General features: G+C 38.0%; 1 protein-coding gene and 2 long non-coding RNA genes across 3 annotated transcripts in view; 1 reads left to right on the top strand and 2 right to left on the bottom strand.

The window, feature by feature from the left end:
* Positions 1–12,361, bottom strand: part of LOC116584657 — a 27,330-nt gene extending 14,969 nt beyond the window's left edge. Inside the window, exon 1 of the long non-coding RNA XR_004283276.1 lies at positions 12,274–12,361. This is a non-coding gene — a long non-coding RNA (uncharacterized LOC116584657). The remainder of the gene's footprint in view (positions 1–12,273) is intronic.
* Positions 1–14,316, top strand: part of NDNF (neuron derived neurotrophic factor) — a 41,105-nt gene extending 26,789 nt beyond the window's left edge. The window contains exons 2-4 of the mRNA XM_032333308.1: positions 598–786; positions 9,819–9,943; positions 12,058–14,316. Coding sequence (XP_032189199.1) covers positions 599–786; positions 9,819–9,943; positions 12,058–13,451 — 1,707 coding nt within the window. The 5' untranslated portion in view covers position 598 and the 3' untranslated portion in view covers positions 13,452–14,316. The remainder of the gene's footprint in view (positions 1–597; positions 787–9,818; positions 9,944–12,057) is intronic.
* Positions 13,095–20,821, bottom strand: part of LOC116584656 — a 22,243-nt gene continuing 14,516 nt past the window's right edge. Inside the window, exons 2-3 of the long non-coding RNA XR_004283275.1 lie at positions 13,368–13,484; positions 13,095–13,183 (exon numbers count right to left, since the gene is read on the bottom strand). This is a non-coding gene — a long non-coding RNA (uncharacterized LOC116584656). The remainder of the gene's footprint in view (positions 13,184–13,367; positions 13,485–20,821) is intronic.

Genomic DNA, 20,821 nt, shown 5'->3' with positions numbered 1-20,821 from the left:
ATGATAACTAGATATAAGCAAATAATCTATCTTGTGATTTTGGAGAAATTGCTTAACCTATGACATAATTAACTTTATCATCTCTAAAACTTTCTAACTTACGAAAATCTGATCTTGGAAACAAAAATAATACTACACATGTATAATCCCGTCAAGTCTCAAGGAAACATAAAAGTAATTGTGCAATGGTAATTTTCTGGCTCTCAGTGAGTCTGTGTGTCTCTTTATGCTATGGTTCAATTTCTGAGACATTTGTATACACTTTTGAACAAGAACCATGTTGGCTTCTGCCATATTGAAGTGGGGATTTTCTCTCTGAATATCTGGAGAAGTCAAAGCACCAAGAGTCCATTCATTTAAAAATCTTTTTAATATCTGAAATGTTAGTGAATTTGTTATCAACATCATGAAATACTTTGGGAACAAAACAAAACAAAAAAGGAAATTTGTCTTCAAGATCATGTATGTATCCAAAATACATACTACAACTCTAACTTTCTGTCAAAGCTAAAATATTCTTAACCCTCTAGAAAGTCTGCAACTTGCCCAAGCGTCTACCTGCAGAACTAATGTAAGCAATCATTTCTGTTGCCCCAGGATGGTGCCTCTCCACTGGTGTCTGCTGTGGCTGCTATTACCACTGAGCTCAAGGACTCAGAAGTTACCCACTCGAGATGAGGAACTTTTTCAGATGCAGATCCGGGACAAGGCATTTTTTCATGATTCATCAGTAATTCCAGATGGAGCTGAAATTAGCAGTTACCTCTTTAGAGACACACCCAAAAGGTATTCTCTCTGCAGTATTTTCCTTATCAATAAATTGATAAAGAATGCTAAAAAGCAAAGTAAACGTTTAGACTTAGATTAGATAATTTACAATCAATCTCTGAATAGTATTGCTTATTTTCCTCTAAGAAAAGAAAATGACAATGCAACTGCTAATCATTAAGTAGAGGTTGTTTGGTCCTTGCTGATTGTGATCTCTTTTGGGATGGAGAGAGCAGTTTTTGCATTTCTTACATTTTAGAATGGTTATTTTCTTATCTTTGGGATAGCAGGAAATTTCTAAGAAGGATTCTGTAGGATTAAGATGAAATTAATCAAGAACAGGGTTCAAAACAGAGGCATATGAAGACCCTGAGCTCACCTCTGCCCATTGACATTGCAAACTACAGCTCCATATAGAATAGTTCTCTCTGAAGTAGACATGAAAACTAAACAGTTCCTCCACACAAAGGATAAAAAGGCCACATAGAGATGGATAGCAGAGGCAGAGGCATGATCTTGTCAAAAAAACCCTACACTTAGTGTGGCAATTCACAAACAGGAAGACTCTGACAAATACAGAGCACATCCCTGAGGAGAAAGGAGTTTGATCCCCACATCGGGCACCCCAAACCTTGGGACCTACACCAAAGAGACAAGCCCCCAAAACATCTGGCTTATGCCTGGGAGAACCAAAAGGCTATGAAAAAATAAGACTCCACTCTTTTTGTTCTAAAAGGTTTATTTATTATTTTAGAGAAAGCTGGGGGGGGGGGGTTGCAGAGGGAAAGAATCACATGCAGACTCCCCATGAGTGTGAGCCCAACATGGGGCTCTGTCTCACAACCTGAGGTCATGAACTGAGCCAAAACCAAGAGTTGGACACTCAAACAACTGAGCCACCCAGGTGCTCCTTAAGACTCTGCTCTTAAAGGGCAGACTTCCTTACCCCAGGACCCATTGCAAACACAAAAAGTTGAAAAATGCCTAGACTACATACAAAAGAGATTCATTGGCTAATCTTAAAGCGTCTGCTGGAAGGGCAGGGGTCTCTTAGAACTCTTTCAAGGCACCGAGGTGCTAGCAAGTATCATTTTTGCATTTTCCCTCTACCTTATTAGCACTGCTTGCCCACATCTAGGTTTTCTTATGGCCCACACTGCTAAACCTGACAAGTGGGCTTGCCCCAGCCTGGCACACCCCCACAGCCCAACCAAAGCCAGTATATATGCAGAGGCCACACAAGGGATTCCTGGCTCTGATGACCAGGGTGGTTACATTTCTGAGCCCCCAGGATTGAAATAATCAGGGAGACAGTTCTTGGCAGGCTATCCCCACCAGGATACTGTAGAGACTAAGACTGAGACACCCCCAGGCTTCCTATAATCAATCCTTCAAGACTGGGAGAGATAGTTCTTTCACCTAATGCATAGAAACCAACATAGAGAGTTAAACAAAACGAAAACAAACAGGGATGCCTGGGTGGCTCAGTTGGTTAAGCCACTGCCTTCGGCTCAGGTCATGATCTCAGCATCCTGAGATCGAGTCCCAAATCAGGCTCCTTGCTCAGCCAGAGCCTGTTTTTCCATCTGCCTCTGCCTGCCATTCTGTCTGCCTGTGCTCACTCTGACAAATAAATAAATAAAATCTTAAAAAAAAAAGAAAGAAAGAAAGAAAGAAAACAAACAAACAAAGAAATATATTCTAAATGAAGAACAAGATGAAACTCCAGGGAGGAAAAAAACAAAAACAAAAAAACCTTAATGAAACAAAGAGAAGTAATTTACCGGATAAAGAGTTCAACGTAGTGGTCACAAAGATGCTCAGCAATCTTGGGGGAAGAATAGGTGAACACAGAGGGAATTTCAACAAAGAGACAGAAAATATAAGAAAGCATTACCAGACAGAAGTCATAGATCTTAAAAAGACAGTAACCAAACTGAAATATACATTATAGGGGTTCATCAACAAATTATATAAAGCACGAGAAAGGATCAGTAACCCAGAAGACAGGGCAGTGCAACTCACCCAAAGAGAGCAGGAAAAAGAAAAAATAATCTGAAAAAATGAAGATCATTTAAAAAACATACAGGACAACATCAGGCGGAGTAACATTTGCATATTAAAGGTCCCAGAAAGAGACCCTAACCTGGAGGATGAAACATATATCCTCGTTCAGGAAGCCTAGAGTTCAAAATAAGATGAACCTAAAGAGATCCACCCTAAGATATATTACATTAAAATGTCAAAATTCAAAGATAAATAGAAAATCTTATAACCAAGAGGAAAACTTGTTACAAATAAGGGAACCTCCACAAGATGATCAGCAGATTTTTCAGCAGAAATTTTGCAGGCCAGAAAAGAGTGACATGATATATTCAAAGTGCTGAAAGCAAAAAAACCTCCAACCATGACTACTCACCTAGCAAGATTTTCAGAATTAAAGAAAGATGAAGAGTTTTCCAGACAAGCAAAAACTAAAGGAGTTCACCACCACTAAACCAGCCTTGTCAGAAATGTTAAAAAGATGTCTTAAGTTGAAAAGGGGGGGGACTAACCAATACCAAGAAAACATATGAAAGTAAAAATTTCCCTGGTAAAGGTAAATATGTATTAAAGGTAGTGAACTAATCACTTATAAGGTTAGCATGAAGATTAAAAGGCAAAAGTAGTAAAAAAAAAAAAAAATAACTAAAACTACAATTAGTTGGAGTATATACACAAAATGATGTAAAATGTGACACCAGAAGTATAAATGTGGAACTGGGAAGTAAAAATATAAGGTTTCAGAATGTGTTCATACTTAACTTGTTACCAAATTAAAATAGACTGGTATATATACATATAGGCTTATATTTGTAAGTCTCATGGTGACAACAAAGCAAAAACCTATGGCATATACAAAAAGATAATGAGAATGGAATCTAAACATAACACTAAAGAAAGCAATCAAACCACAAGAGAAGAAAGCAACAGAAAGAGAAAACAGAATGGAAGGATAAAATGATTAACAAAATGGCAGCAGCAGTATATACCTACCTATAATTTAAACATAAATGGACTAAATTCTCCAATCAAAAGGCATCGAGTGGCTGAATGGATTTAATTCCATATGCTCCCTGACAAGAGATTCACTTTAGATGTAAGGACTCACACAGATTGAAAATAAAAGGGCTAGGAAAAGATGTTCCATGCAAATAGAAACCAAAAAAAGTTGGGGTAGCTATTATATTAGACAAAATAGATTTTAAAACAAAAGACTATAATAAAAGACAAAGACGGGCATTACATAATGATTCAGGGGTCAATCCAGCGAGAAGATAAAACATTTGTAAATATATTTTTTAAATTTTATTAACATTTGTAGGTATTTATATACCCAATATAGATTAGGAGCACCTAAACATATAAACAAGTATTAACAGACTTAAAGGGAGAAATTGAGAGCAATACAACTATAGTAGGCGGACTTAGTACCCCATATTCATCAATGGATGTTTCATCCAGACAGAATATTAATATCAATGTGGAAACATGGCCTTAAATGAAACATTAGACCATTTACTAGATATATACAGAACATTCCACCCATAAGCAACAGAATATAAATTTTTCTCAAGTGCACATAGAACATTCTCCAGGATCGATCATATGTTAGGACAAAAAAAAAAAGTCTCAATAAATTTAAGAAGATTGAAATTTCACCAAACATCTTTTAGAACATAATTGTATGAAACCAAAAATCAATCACAAATATGTGGAGATTTAAAAACATGCTACTGAACAACCAATAGGTCAATGAAAAAAAAAAAAAAAAAAAACTTGAGACAAATGAAAGTGTGAAAGTCACACACCAAAATTTATGGGACACAGCAAAAGCAGTTGTAAGAGGGAAGTTTTTAATGATATAGGACTGGCTCAAGAAATCAGAAAAATCTCAAATAATTTAAATTTTATACCTAAAGGAACTAGGAAAATAGGAATAAGTGAATCCCATAGTTAAAAGGAGAAAGAAAATAATAAACTTCAAAGTGGAAATAAATAAGATAAAGACTAAAGAGACAATAGGAAAAAAATCAATGAAACTAAGAGCTTCCTCTTTGAAAAGATAAACGGAATTGATAAACTTTTAGCTCCACTCACTAAGAAAAAAATAAAAAGGACTCAAAATCAGAAATAAATGAGAGTAAGTTATAATTGATACCAAAAAGATACAAAGGACCTACTATGAAATTAATAGGAAGAACTATATGTCAATAAATTGGACAAACCAGGAAAAAAGTGGATAAATCCTCAAAAACATATACTCCTTAAGACTGAGTCATGAGAAAATAGAAAATATGAATAGACCAATTACTAACAAGAAGATTGCTAGTCCCAACAAACAAAAGTCCAGGACCAGGTGGCTTCACTAGTGAATTCTACTAAATATTCAAAGAAGATCTAATGCCTATCCTCCTCAAAATATTTCAGAAAATTGTGGCCTCATTTTATGAGCCCAACACTACACTGACACTGAAACTAGATATGAGGACACCACAAACAAACAAACAAACAAAAATTACAGGTCAATATCCCTAATGAGCATAGCTGCAAAACTCCTCAACAAAATATTAGCAGACCAAATTCAAATAATACATTCAAAGGATCATACACCACCATCAACTTGGATTTATTCCAGGGATGCAAGGATGATTCAATATCCACGAATCAATAAATGTGATATCACATTAACCAAATGAAGGATAAAAATCACACAATCATCTCAATAGATGCAGAAAAAGCATTTGGTAAATTCAACATCTGTTTATGATAAAAACTTTCCACAAAGCAGGTATAGAGGGAATGTATCCCCATGTGATAAAGGCCATATATGACAAGCCTATAGCTAATATGACACTCAATGGTGAAAAGAAGAAAGCTTATCCTCTAGGATCAAGGACAGGACAAGGATACCCACACTTGCCACTGATAAGTGTCATGGTATTGGGAGTCCTAGCCCAACCAATTAGAAAGAAAATGATATAAAAGGTGTTCAGATTGGAAAGAGAGAAGTAAAACTGTCACTGTTTTCAGGCAACATGATTTTATATATAGAAAACCCTGAAGCTCCCACCAAAAAACTGTTGTAACTAATAAAAAAATTTATTAAATTTGCAGGATACAGAAATCAATATACAAAAATCTATTGTTTTTTTAATACACCAATAATAAACTACCAGAAAGAGAAATTAATGAAAACAATCCTGTTTACAGTTGCATCAAAAAGAACAGAATACCTAGGAATAAATTTAACCCAGGAGGTAGAAGACCTGTATACTGAAAACTGACATTGATGAAAGAAAGTGAAGAAGACACAAATAAATGGAAAGATACTTTGTGTTCATGAATTGGAAGAATTAATATTGTCAAAATGTCCATACTACCCAAAGCAAACTATAGATTCCGTGAAATCCCTATCAAAACTTCAATGACGTTTTTCACAGAACTAGAACAAATAATTCTAAAATTTGTCTGCACCCACAAAATCCCTGAAAACCAAAGCAATCTTGAGAAAGAAGGACAAAGCTAGAGATACTATGTTTCCTGATTTCGAACTGTACTACAAAGGTATAGGAATCAAAACAGTATGGTATTGGCATAAAGGCAGATACATGGATCCATGGAGCAGAAAAGACAGCCTGGCAATAAACCATGAACACATGGTCAATTAACTCATGACAAAGGAGTCAAGAATATACAATGGGAGAAGGACAGTTTGTTTAAAACAATCTTCTTGGGAAAACTGGACAGCCATGTGCCCAAGAATGAAACGAGACCACTAAACAAACACAGGTAGTAAGCTCCTTGATATTGGTCTTAGCAGTGTTCTGGGTTCTTTTTTTTTTTTTTCTCGGTTGGTTTGGGTGAGTGGGTTGGTTGGTTGGTTGGTTTTGAATCGGTCTCCAAAGGAAAGGGCAACAAAAGCAAAAATAAACAAGTGGGACTACATCAAGCCAAGAAACTTTTGCATAGTGAAGGAAATCATTAACAAAATAAAATGCAACCTACTGAATAGGAGAAGATATTTGCAAGTCATACATCTAATAAGGGGTTAAAATCCAAATTATATAAAGAATGTATACAACTTAAAAACACAACTCATCTGCTTTAAAAATGGGCAGAGGATATGAATAGACCTTTTCCAAAGAAGGCATACATATGGCCAAGAGGTACATGAAAAGATGCTCAATATCACTCATCATCAGGCAAATGCAAAGCAAAATCGCAATGAGATGCCACCTCACACCCATCAGAATGACTATTACCAAAAAGACAAGAGATAACAAATATTGGCAAGAATGTGGAGAAACAGGAATCCTCGTGCAGTGTTGATGGAAATGCAAATTGATACAACCATTATGGAAAACAGTAATAGGTCCTCAAAAATCTATAAATAGAACTATCATATGATCCAGCAATTCCACTTCTGAGTATTAATCCAAAGAAAATGAGGGGATGTAATGTACAGCATGGTGACTATAGTCAGCAATATTATATTGCATATTATGTAACTTTTTATGGTTACAAGGGGGAAGTAGATTCACTGTGATGATCATTTCACAGCATATACATAAATCATAACTTTGTTCATTTGAAATTAATATATTTCAGTTGTATCTCAATAAAAAAGAGCTTAAGCAGCTAAAAAATATGAAATTAAATGAATACATGATTCCTCAAGAATTTACATTGTATTATAAGGATAATATTTCTGGGGTGCCTGAGTGGCTCAGTTGGTTAAGCATCCGACTCTTGATATCAGCTTAGGTCTTGGTCTCAAGGTCGTGAGCTCTAGCCCTGTACTGGACTCCATGCTGGGTGTGGAGCCTACTTAAATTAAAAAAAAAAAAAAGATAATATTTCTTTGAACAATATTCAGTTCATTTACCTTTACTCAGCAAATTGGGCTCACATAATGGTCCTAAATATTTTGACCTTAAAAAATGATACATACTTGTTTATTCTTTCTTGACTTTTTTCTCCCCACAAATAATGATCAGGGGCTTTGATACCTACATTGGGATGAAATGTTACCTCACCTTGAGTTGAGAGTTACAGCAACAATAGAAACATCATTTCTAGGAGTGAAATACGCAATGGGAGGCACTCATAGACATTGTTGATATTACAACTAATGGTGAAATTCCAGATAAAATTTAGCGGCAGTGGATAGCTTTTTTCATTGATTATTCTTATGTTTACACATCAATTCCAAAAGCTAAATGGTTCATGGAGTTTTTATCCCTCAGTTTTGGCATTATAATTTGGGGCCATGTTTTCTTAGTTGTTCATTGCATTTCTGTCTGCCTCACCAGCCAGTAAATAATCTGGAGCACATAGATCATGCCCTATTATCTCTGATTGCTGTTCTCTTCCGTACTCTGGGTATGGTAGCCAACAAATATTTGTCAAATTGTTAAAGTTTATTCAGATTATCTTTTATCCCTAATCGTAAGTGCTTCCATATGAAAACGTTGAGTTAGAGGGACTCCCTGCTGTTTTATATGTATAATGAGTACCTTGTGGAATGCAAGAATTGTTTTGTCATTGGTTGCCTGTGGCCTGTATGTAAGTTAGTAAAACACAGTTACTTTGGGAAATAAGCTACTTCCTTGTCTGAAAGGAGAACAGAAGGTAGAAGATGAACTGACACATTGATTTCTGCTTCAGCAGTTGGCTCTGCTACCAACATAAAAACGGAACCCTAGAAGTTTTGAACACTTTTTTACTTACATGATGCCAAACAAAATATTTTGTTGTACCTATTTCTTTGTAACAGAGATGGGTTCAGTTGTGTGTGTATTGTTAATATATCCAACGCAGCCTGGCCAAAGGAACAAAATTCTACTCTCCATAAGTAGATTGAATTGGAAAATTAAGCCATCTGACACCGGTCTTGAAAGATGCTTATGATACTTATACCTTCCCACCCAGTAAATAGTACAGACAGTTATTTTGTCTAGATGACATCAAACTTTATTATTTTATGAACAAGTTGTTTTTACTTTTATAGAGTCTTGTCTTCCTACTGCCTGACCCCCACCCTCCTTCTTTTAATTTATATTTGAATGGTGAGTGGAGAAAATACTGATAGTGCCATTCAGATTCGGTATCTTTAGGTAGAAACAGACTTGAGGTGTAAGGCTCCTGGAGCTGGAACAATAGGGTTGGTGTTAGAATTCTTGGGTTCTATTCATTAATTTCATAATTGATCATTCAAAAATATTTACCAAGTACTTACTACATGTAGAAATCAGTACTAAATGCTGGGACTTCAATGACATGGCAAATGAACCCTAAGTGGACCTTTGTTGAGAAAATGACAATCAAATAATACAAATATATAGTCACAAATTTCAATAAGCACCCCAGGTGAAAAGTACAAGATACTAAGGGTGCACGAGAACCTGACCCAGAATTAGGAGTCAGAAAAGGCAGCCCTGAATTCAGAGGTGACATGAGTAAGGGCAAAGGGGTGCATTTCAGGCATATGAAACAACATCCCAGAGGTTCCAACACAGGGCAGATTCTAGGAAACTAGGAGAGCCCCATGTGGTTCAAGCACAGGAGATGAAAGGCCAGTGAGGTAGGCAGGGGCCCCACCACTGAGGAAGTTTTAGATTCTGCGAACAATTAAGGACTTCTCCCCAAAACGCTAAAGTCTAAACTTACTCATCAATTCATTCAACAAGTATTTATTGGGAATTACTTTAGTCTCTAAGTCTTCAGCAATGAACCAAATGCCCGGCCCTATTACATCTTTCATTCTAGTTAGAGGAGATGGAAAAATAAAGAGGTAAACAAAGAAATATGTAATATGTCAGGTAGTGATAAGTGCTTTGAAGACAAATGAAGTGTGAAAGAGAGCTTCATGGGGAAGGTGGTATTTTCCATAAGGGGTCAGAGTAGGTCTGTTAAGTGAATAAGAAGAAAACCAGTGATTTTTCCAGGGACTCTTGATAAGTTCTAGAACCAATGATCTCAGTCTCAACTGGTCCACTTCCCCACAGGTATTTCTTTGTGGTTGAAGAAGACAATACTCCATTATCAGTCACAGTGACTCCCTGTGATGCACCTTTAGAATGGAAACTGAGTCTCCAAGAGCTGCCAGAGGACACAAGCGGGGAAGGCTCAGGTAAGCAGCATGTTAAGACTGGCCCTGGACCCCTGAATGGATAACTAAAAGACCCATGACATAGCCTTCTGTCTATAAGAAAAAGCAGCATGGATGCATAGGGGAAGACGCTGGAGATTTTGCAGTGGGGATGGCACTGAAAGACGTGATCTTGACACTGTCAAAACCACTTGACAGTTAAGAGAGACAGACTTGGAGCCTGAAGGGGTGAGGAAAATGGAAAGGTTTGGACTAGCCTCTCTAGCTGTGGTTTGCAATCTCACCCAAAGATTGGAATCAGCACTGGGCGCTTTAAAACAACTGATGCCTGGATTCCACCCTTAAAGGTTTTTATTTAATTGTCCTGGAGTATGATCTGGACATTGGGACTATTAAAATCTCCCCCTAGGTGATTCTGGTATGCAGCCAAGATCTCTGGGGAGTAAATGGTGGCACCGAAAAGAGGAGTAAAAAGGCTTTGAGCGCCATTGAAAGGCCAGGATGACAAGAAAGTCAGTAGGAGGGGTATGTTAGGCATTTAAGGAAGATACAGATTGTGGAAAGCAAATACCAAGATACAGGGAAGTGAGAAGAATCCGTATGAGGCTCTGGGGTGACCTGCTTCCTTCAAGGGGTGAAGGCATCACAGCATAAAGGTGAAGTCTTTGTGACTGGTGCCACACAAAGGATGCAAGCTAGATGTGCTGCTCATAGCGATGAGATGACAGAGAGTTGTAACTAGGAAAGTATGTCATCATGGGAGATAGAGAATAAATAACGGCATGAAATCATCTACTGGTTTGGGACTGTGAAATTCTACATCCCTCATTCAATTTGCAGTAATAAGCTGAACAGGGTGCATTCCCACACTGGCTACCCAATCCTTCACCAGGTCTTGGTGTCTAAGCTTATCTGGTGTCTATGTGGTATCTGATATTAAGAATAAAAAGATAGAAAAAATTAGTTTGGTTTCAATACTTTCCTTCTATTATTCCTAGGCATATGTTCTCCACACTGAAAATTAGGTCCTCTTACTGGTACTTCATATTCTATGTTTTAATGAGAGACTGTCCAGTCCTGGTAACAAGAATAAAACTAGTGAAATAGCTGGCCATCAAAATGCAATCAAATTGCAATCAAAATGCAATCAAATCCTTTTGATAAGCAGATTGATGGTAGGAATTAATCTTTCAAAGGCTTACAGTCTTTGACCTAAGACTTTCAGTAATTACAGTCAATTCTGAAGCCTAAATTTAAATTCAGAAAAGCCAACATGTATGTGTGTGGGTGTGTGTATATATAGAAAGACAGATATAGATATATACACATATACATATACATACACACACACACACATATATATATACATATATAGTGCCATGTATATATACATGGCACTATCTTAAATGGTCAAAAATTGACCAACGGTATTATTTATATATTTATGAAAATACTACTTTTTACAAAATTATTTTATTATAAATTTTATTGTAAAATAATAATTTATTTTATAAACTAAAACATTACAAAATAATAATTTTATTTATTATAAAATAATAATTTTAAGTGAGGAAGACAGGATTCAAAATGGAGGTTCATTTGGGAACATATATGTATGAGAATAAGTGTTATTAAGCTATAGAGAACGATGAAAAAGAATAATATCAATTGCATAAAAACATGTAAAGGACTGAGTGGCAATGAATCAAAATATTAATGAAGGATTGTCTTGGGATCATGAATTAATGGATGATTTTTTTTATCTTGTTCTTTCCCTCTATTTCCCAATTACCTACTGGGAACATCATAATTTTTTTTTAAGATTGATTGATGTATTTATTTTAGAGAGAGAGAGAGCAAGTCAGGAGAGGGTCAAAGGGAGAGGAAGAGAGAGTCCCAAGCAGACTCTGCTGAGCACAGAGCCTGACCTGGGGGCTCAGTCCCACAACCCTGAGATCATGACCTGAGCAGAACTCAAGAGTGGGAGGCTTCACTGACCAAGCCACCCAGGCACACCCGACATTATTATTTTTATAACAGCGCAAAAAGAAGATCGTCTTAAAAACAGAATCTAAGGTTGGCACGCCACAGTGCATACCCTGACCCGCAGCTTGTGTTTCTCTCCTGTCTTCTAGGTGAGCCGGAGCCTCTGGAGCAGCAGAGGCAGCAGATCGTTCATGAGGAAGGCACGGAATTATTCTCCTACAAAGGCAATGATGTGGAGTATTTCATCTCTTCTAGTTCTCCATCTGGTTTATACCAGTTGGAGCTGCTTTCAACAGAGAAAGACACGCATTTCAAAGTCTACGCCACCACAACCCCTGAATCTGATCAGCCCTACCCCGAATTACCGTATGATCCAAGGGTGGATGTGACCTCCCTGGGACGCACCACAGTCACTCTGGCCTGGAAACCGAGCCCCACGGCCTCCTTGCTGAAACAACCCATTCAGTACTGTGTGGTCATCAACAAGGAGCACAATTTCAAAAGTCTCTGTGCGGTAGAAGCCAAACTGAGTGCAGACGACGCTTTTATGATGGCTCCAAAACCCGGTCTGGACTTCAGCCCCTTTGACTTTGCCCATTTCGGGTTTCCTTCAGAGAATCCGGGTAAAGAACGCAGCTTCCTAGCAAAGCCTGCCCCAAAACTGGGGCGGCATGTGTACTGGAGGCCCAAGGTCGACATTCAGAAAATCTGCATCGGGAACAAGAACATCTTCACTGTCTCGGACCTGAAGCCCGACACGCAGTACTACTTCGATGTCTTCGTGGCCAACAGCAACAGCAACACGAGTACCGCGTACGTGGGCACCTTCGCCAGGACCAAGGAGGAAGCGAAACAGAAGACAGTTGAGCTCAAAGACGGGAAAGTGTCAGATGTATTCGTCAAACGGAAGGGAGCGAAGTTTTTACGCTTTGCGCCGGTCTCTTCTCACCAAAAAGTCACTCTATTTATTCACTCCTGTCTGGACGCTATTCAGATCCAAGTGAGAAGGGATGGGAAACTTCTCCTGTCTCAGAATGTGGAAGGCATCCGGCAGTTTCAGCTTCGAGGAAAGCCCAAAGCGAAGTATGTCATCCGACTGAAAGGACACAAGAAAGGGGCGTCGATGTTGAAGATCCTGGCCACCACGAGGCCGAGCAAGCAGCCCTTCCCCTCTCTTCCTGAAGACACGAGAATCAAAGCCTTCGACAAGCTCCGCACCTGCTCCTCGGCCACCGTGGCCTGGCTGGGCACTCAGGAGAGGAACAAGTTCTGCATCTACAAAAAGGAAGTGGACGAGAGCTACAATGAAGACCAGAAGAGAAGAGAGCAAAACCAATGCCTAGGACCAGACACGAGGAAGAAATCGGAAAAAGTCCTCTGTAAATATTTCCACAGTCAAAACCTACAGAAGGCAGTGACCACGGAAACAATTAAGGGGCTTCTGCCCGGAAAGTCTTACCTGCTGGATGTGTATGTCATAGGACACGGGGGCCACTCGGTGAAGTACCAGAGTAAAGTCGTGAAAACCAGGAAGTTCTGTTAGTTACCTCGTACGGCGAGATGCTGTTACATAGACCTGCAGGAGAGACATGGAATCACTTTAAGCATAAACTGACTACTCCCACGACTGAGAGAAGTGGTGACCAGTCCTTGGACTGTGGACGGAAGGATATCAACTTGTGTATATTGGTGTTTATAGGAGTATCTGTTGAGGAGTCTTGTTCTAGTGTACCTCAGTGGTACCTAGTGTGTGTCTGCTGCCCGTTGCTGTCAGAGAGGGCATCTGGAAGGAACTGACATCCCTTGCTTTGACCACTGCATGAACTGCTTCTAAATTATTTTATTACCTGAAAATTTAAAATATGCCATTCATTGCACACATCCACAAATGCAAATCATTCCTCTCTATAGATGCTAGGATATATATAAATTATTTTATAAAGTCTTGTTTTAAATGTCAGTGTTTCTATGATTGTAAACTATTAAATTCTTTTCCTGTTAAAGTACAGATCTAATCTAAGTATATAATTAAGTGGACGGCCCTCTAGTCAATTATATTGCTATTGTAAATTCTTATCTGTTGAGTAAAATGTTTAAATACTGTATGTATCTCATGTACAAAGTTGACATACATTATATTCATGTACATAAAATTAAAGATATTAGATTATATACTGTTCATTTTCCCAAGCAGCTACCACGGTGTATTCAATTTTTATTCTGTTCAAAAACTGCGCCCTTATATAATTTGGCACCAGAATCAACCTTCGTTGTAATAGTTAAGATAACATGCTGCGTATCTTCAAAGTTACTGTGGCATTAGAGATACAGTTTGCTTTCGGACGCTGATTTGGAGCCAGGTGTCATGATTGTTGAGAGTTCCAACAGACTTGTTTTAAAAGAATAAGCAAAAAAAAAAAAAAAAAGGAATAGACAAAGTCAAACACTGTAGCTCAACAAGGATTCAACAGATTGTTCTCAACAGCCTAAAATATATTACATTTATTTTAAAAATAAGCATCTATTTTAAGTACAAAATTGGGATATCCCAAGTATTTTCCATTTGCTTGAATATTAGCAAGATAATGATTTTAATGTCTATCTAAAGCAATCTAGAAACCACCAGTTAGGACTTTATTTGGTATCAAGGAGACAAAAGAAGCAACTGTTTTGATAACATTAACAGTCCGATACTTTGATTTTTCACGAATTTTTAGAAAGTAATTTCGGCATAATTAAAATTTAGACAAATAATAACAGAAACCATTTAGCAAAGATGGCACCAAGAGCACCTTTAGATTATTTCATTCTCCACGGTTCTATACGTGAGCTGTCATGATAACATTAGATCAGGATTCAGAAGAGTGTAGAATTTGTGGTCACTTGAGCTATATAACTTCAGCAGATCTGTTAACTCCCACTGTCCCTCTTGCCCATCTATAAATTGGGTGGTGACAGATTTGGGTAAGATGACATTAGAAGATACTTGCTATTATTATAAGACATAGTCTTTTGTAGAATCCTATGATTCTGAAATTATAAAGTGCTCCTGTAACTACAAGTAGGGACAGATGCAACCTCTTGACCTCTCCACTGTCCCCCACGTACTGGCACCCGCCTCCACGTGGCAGGCATGTGTCAGTGGCATTCCTCTGGTGGGGAGGATCACTATGGCTGAGGTAGTGTACATGGTGGTCATTTTGAAAGGTCCTCTGATCACCTGAGGATAAAACATGTCCCCTAAAAATCCATCATCCAACTCCTCTGGGTTATGATATCAAAAGAAAATTGACCACATCCATATAAAACAGTAACAGTACCCGAAAGAATGTTAAAAAGGGGGGGCGGGGGGGAGACACGTGCCCAGTGGCCATGTAGCCAATCAACCTGGAAGGAGAGCTTAAAATTGACAGCATTCCAGAGATGGTACATCCTAAGCTATAAACAGGGTGCATTTGAAAGGAGAACTGACTTTCTCCTGTTACTCGCAAATATGTTTTTAAAGAGCAGTGTGCTAAATGGAACGACAGAGGATCAAAGAGTTATTGCAGCTTCTGAAGACGATGGACTTACTCTCAGATATTGCTTAATGCCTATGGACCCCTGGGAACCCAGCCAAGTCAATTTAACCAAGCTCTTACCCTTTCAGCCCGCTGTGATGGTGGTTTCTACGTAGTCTGGATAAATTTGAGAATTCTTTCATGGTCCCAGTGAAATTTGCCTTTTAGAACTTACAGGAAAATTAAATACTGTGAGACTTCTGTCCCTCATAAAGAAAGGGAAACACCTATTAAAGATCTCATTTACTAATGTGTTAGATTTTAGGAGCACTCAGGTGAACTGGAGACAAGAAAAAGAAACTTGTTCTTAATTAACAAAGAAACAGAAAGTTGCTAATATGGAAGCACCACCTTTTGTTTGTTAAAATCCTCGGACAACTGTTTTGAGAACAGAGCGTTTAGTATCCCAAGGATAGCCACAGCATTATGGAGTAAAGAAAATCTTTGAAGACATTTAGTTCAAGGTCACAATCTTTATTTTTTAGGTGCAAAAGAAACTGAAGACCAGAGAAATAAAGTTCTCATAGTTGAAACAGATAAGGAGTAGAATTGCCCAGATTCCAAAATACTTACCAGGATATAAATCACTAATTCTTGGCAGGGGGGCAGAGTCACTTGTGGGTCACTTTCCTAAAGGAAATAATTTTTTTTGGTCTTATTTATTATTGCAAACCAACTTACTCTTAAAGGCCATTTCAGATTTTCTTAAGAATGGATGCATAAACTATAACTGAGAACTTCAAACTTATAAGAAAAAAAATTATGTTTAGTTATTTTCAAAAACACAGAATGCTTTAGGTTTTCATGCACACACAAACCTGGGGCTTTAAGATCATTAATCAATTTTAATGATAAGTCCTGTAGTTTTTAAATTTTAAACTATCCAGAATCTATAAAAAATTATAGCAGATGATTTTATTGTTTAAATTACTTCACAGTCAATGTCTAGATTAATTTTTTAAATGTGCAGGCATTAAAGAGTATGTGCTGGTAAGGATATATCCATTTCTTATTTTCATTAGAGTACCATTGAAAAAGTTATGATTTTATTATCTCAGAAAGCCAAATGAGGTAACTTCAATTAAAAAAAAAAATCACTTAACCAGGTGGTGGGTACTAGAGAGGGCACAGATTGCATGGAGCACTGGGTGTGGTGCAAAAACAATGAATACTGTTACGCTGAAAAGAAATAAAAAATTTAAAAAAATCACTTAGGTGAACTTTATAGTTTGAAATCAGCTTAATGGTTCTTAATAGATTGGCAGGTCCAGGTGCATTCAACGAACACACACACACACACACACACTTAGTTTTACATATGATTTAATGGTTTGGTGGACCCGAAACCATTCAGGATCTCTTCCAATACATTACCAACCCCTCTTAGAGATCATCTATTTCTACTACTTCATTTTATAGATGAAGAGATTGAGGTCCAACAAGACTTGAACCCAGATTCCTATACTCCCATTTTAACGTTCACCCTGAACTTCATTTTAAGTATTTCTTTACTCCAGAAGATATCCAGAAAGGATACTCCCAGAGCATCCTTCTCTGTCTTTCTTCTGTGGCTGGTTTCAAAGCAAAACAAAACAAGCTAGCATCTAATTTGAAAAACAAGGTCATTTGGAGCATCTCCAACCACTTCCGTCCCCACTGATATGGTGTGATAGAGATAAAATCGTCTGGGAACTTGACTTCAGATTTTCTCACCAGCACCAGGAGAAGTGACCGAGGCTAGACTTCAGCTGTCCTCTGTTTGTAGCTGTCCACAGGACCTGGGAGGCATCAGGGCACACTCATCATTGTGTTTTTTCCCAGAGCATTTTAGCCAGAAAACTAGACAGTGGTTTGGGATTTAGACGGTTGTTGTCACTTTGAAGGTGGAAAGTGGAAGAGAGGAGGGCACGGAGATGAAACGGAGCGCGGAGAAAGTACGTTTTTTTCTGATTTCCTTCTCTAAGAGGCCTGAGAGAACAAGAGCAGTGAGAGATCTCCTATAGCTTAACTTTATTAAGATCTTAGATTCTGTTTTTTATATGCAAAGTTACCCTGAAAATCTGACCTAATCACATCCACTCTATAAAAATTGTATCCGCTGATTGATATTCTCATCTCCTAGGGAGGATTGATCATGTTATTTGGGTAAGATTTTCAGTTCGGTTCATTCACATTCCTCCTTCTCCATCTTTGAGAAACAAATTTAGTAATCAAAGCTTAGAGATAAAGTTACTTAGAATGGCTTTTCATATCCACCCTTATGTCTCTTTCAAAGATATTTTTAAATACGTTTTCAAAGTAAAATAAATAGAAGGCTATTGATCGCCATCACAGGCAAATAATTGGCTCCAGGATTGAGTGCATGGCCTTAGGCGCAGTTATATTGCCATCTTGTCGTTATTCTGATACTATTGAAGATGTGGCATCAGCTACCGCATGAGTGTTAGAGGGGGAGGAAAGTAGTGTGAGGAAGAACATGGAGTCCTAGGAATGGACTCATTAAAAAAGAGAAACCGGGATGAATGAAACTCACCATCCCATTGGGCTACAAGGGAGAACTTTCAGGTAAGTATAAGGTTTTCTTGAAACCTGTCAGAAATGTAAAGTTTAGAGACTTCAAGCTGAGGACACATCAAGTACCCTCTCAGGATGCAGACGTGTCCCAAGACTTTAGAATTTGAAACAAGATTTGAATTGAGACAAAGGTGTAATACCAAGAAGTCGCAGCACATCAGTTTTCAGTATGGGTGATGAGATCCAGACAGAAGAGTCTGGAAAGAAATAATCATCTTATAATAAGAGAGGTGATGAATGTGTTGCTTTGGTTTTGAGTCCAAAATTACTGTCAGAAACTGAGTTTTAATCAGCAATTTCAAAATGTTTCGGTTCTCTCTCTTCTTGTATAAATACCTGCCAATGTTAATGTTGCCATAATTTGGAAATAAGCAAATCTATTTCTTGTCTATAGTTAGCTCTTGGTATAATCCTTCCAACTTGTGTAAATAAGGCAGCACACAAAAGTTTTTAAATCAAATTTTTAAAGATTTTTAGTTATTTGAGAGAGAGACAGCATACAAGTGGGGGGAGGGCAGAGGGAGAGAGAATCCTCAAGCAGACTTCACTGAGCTCAGAGCCCAGTGCGAGGCTTGATCCCACAACCCTGAGACCATAGACCTGAGCCAAAACCACGAGTCAGATGCTTAACCAACTGAGACACCCAGGTGTCTCTCTATGCAGCTGTTTTAGAACCTACTTGACAAAACCCCAAATATCTATTCTTAGCCTCTGAAAGGCTTTTGTTTCTGAGTAAAACTGTTTATGTAACAAACAGAACCAAGTGCATTAATACACAGTGGGGTTAGGAGTTAGGCTGTTCAGTCTCATCCCTTCCTATTAAGTGAACTCAGACCTATTAAATAAGATTAATGTAATAGCTGCTTTTACCATTCAGGCTGGAAATGTTCCACATAGCCAGAACAAGAGCCGTTTTTAGAAGCAGCATGTTACCCTCAAGAGCCACAGAAAAATCACATAGTCCTCTGTGTTTGTCTGACCCATTTCATGCTCATCTGCGGATCCATATGGCAAAGTAACTAGCTTGTGGCGTAACCATGTAATGGTTATAACAACAGATCTAGTCCACTATATCAGCAATTTGCTAAGAGCAACTGGTATAGTGACAAATACGGCCCGTTTCCAACGGCTGAGTTTCCATGTCTCATAGCAGCCCCAGGTAGCCTCAGCAGCATTTCATGTGTCCTGCTCTTTCTGGATGGAGCAGGAACTTACACCTGGGACAAGAGGTGTGTGAGACAAGTGAGAGAGACAAACAAGTACACATATACTTCTTAAAGAACCAAATACAAATGTAACCAGTTTTATTATGGTAAAATGTCACTTTCAGAACAGTTTTTAAAGAAATAACAGACTCTTCTGGCTGGCTGTTTTTAAATGGCAGTATTGAGTATCTTCTTCCTGCTGAAGAAAGCGTGCTGTTCTTTCTCAGAGTCCAAGATCTGAAAGAGAAGTTGCTGAATTTTTGCTTTTTTCCACCATGTACAGGATAATGGGCTCCCTTGCGTTATCCACCTAGTGATTTCTTCAGGTATGGAAAAAGATACAAAGATACACAGCAGGGTAAGATCACAACATTGACATTTAAATTGCTCGTGTTTTGTGCAAGTTCCCTGGACTAATGGCAGAGAGCCGGGCTTCAAATACAGCTGTGTGCTGAGCAAACTTGACTGCCCTGAATTCTGAATGCCCACCCTCTGCCAATTCCATGGGCAAGCATTCCGGGAGGCCTGAGTTGAAATGTGCAGATAAATACTCAGTTCCCGGGGTTCTGGTGCCAAAGCATACAGAATACTTATGGTCTGCTATGGAAATCTTGGAAGCACAGATCTTCTGTTTTTAATGTCTCTGTGGATTTAAGACAGTTCTTGGACAACTTATTACCTTTCATAAAATGTACTCTTACTTTAAAAATCTCTTGGTGGCTTACCTATATTAAAAAGAGGAAAAGAATACTTTTCAATTCCACTAAGTTTTCTCTACTGAAGTTAAACAAGCTTCTAGAAGAAAGGATGCAGTGGAATGCAGTAGAAAAGGGATTTGGGGTGTGTGGGTTTGTGGGCTTTTTGTTGTTGTTGTTATTGTTATTGTTATTGTTTTTTTTTTTTTAACTTTTGTGGACTTGCGCTTTCTCATTTGTAAAATAAGACTGACAATCTCTAAGATTCCTTTTGGAAAAGCAGGGAAACGAACAACATTTAAGCACATACTGAGTGCCAGGCATGGGAAATAGAGTATTTAATCCTAACAACTCTGAGATGAAGACATTCTTGTAGTCTCACCAAACAGACAAGTAACCGAAAGAACAAAGGAACATAATGCTCAAGGCCGCAAAGTGGACACGAAGTGGATACATCTGGTTCCAAAGTCCTGCATCTTTCTCCTTCCACTTGTGTGGTTGCCAGCTCTAGAGCTCATTAGTGAACCAGAAATTCATCAGAATAGAATATATGAGGAGTCGGTCGGTTGATAAAAATGGGAAAAAGTTAAAATACATGTAAAGCTTTACCAGGACATTTGGAAACAAACGATCTTTGACATAGATAAATACTGAGAGCTAGGACAGAAGGTTATAATTCACAAAATATTGCTAAATTCCTCTTACTGCAAAGAATTTTTCTGTTTTTATGATGTCTTATAGTATACCACAACAACCTGGTTCAGTACTTGCATTCAGACCTTATTATATGTGATATAATGTGTGTCAGTAACACGATGCCAATAAACCTTTATTTAATGCTTCTGTGTTTTAGCATATAAACAAGTGTCTGTGGTTGTT

The sequence above is a fragment of the Mustela erminea genome, chromosome 2, assembly GCF_009829155.1.
Source record: "Mustela erminea isolate mMusErm1 chromosome 2, mMusErm1.Pri, whole genome shotgun sequence".
Classification (NCBI taxonomy): Eukaryota; Metazoa; Chordata; class Mammalia; order Carnivora; family Mustelidae; genus Mustela; species Mustela erminea.
The sequence above is the reverse complement of the archived record's forward strand: the minus strand, read 5'-3'. Positions and strand labels throughout refer to the sequence as shown.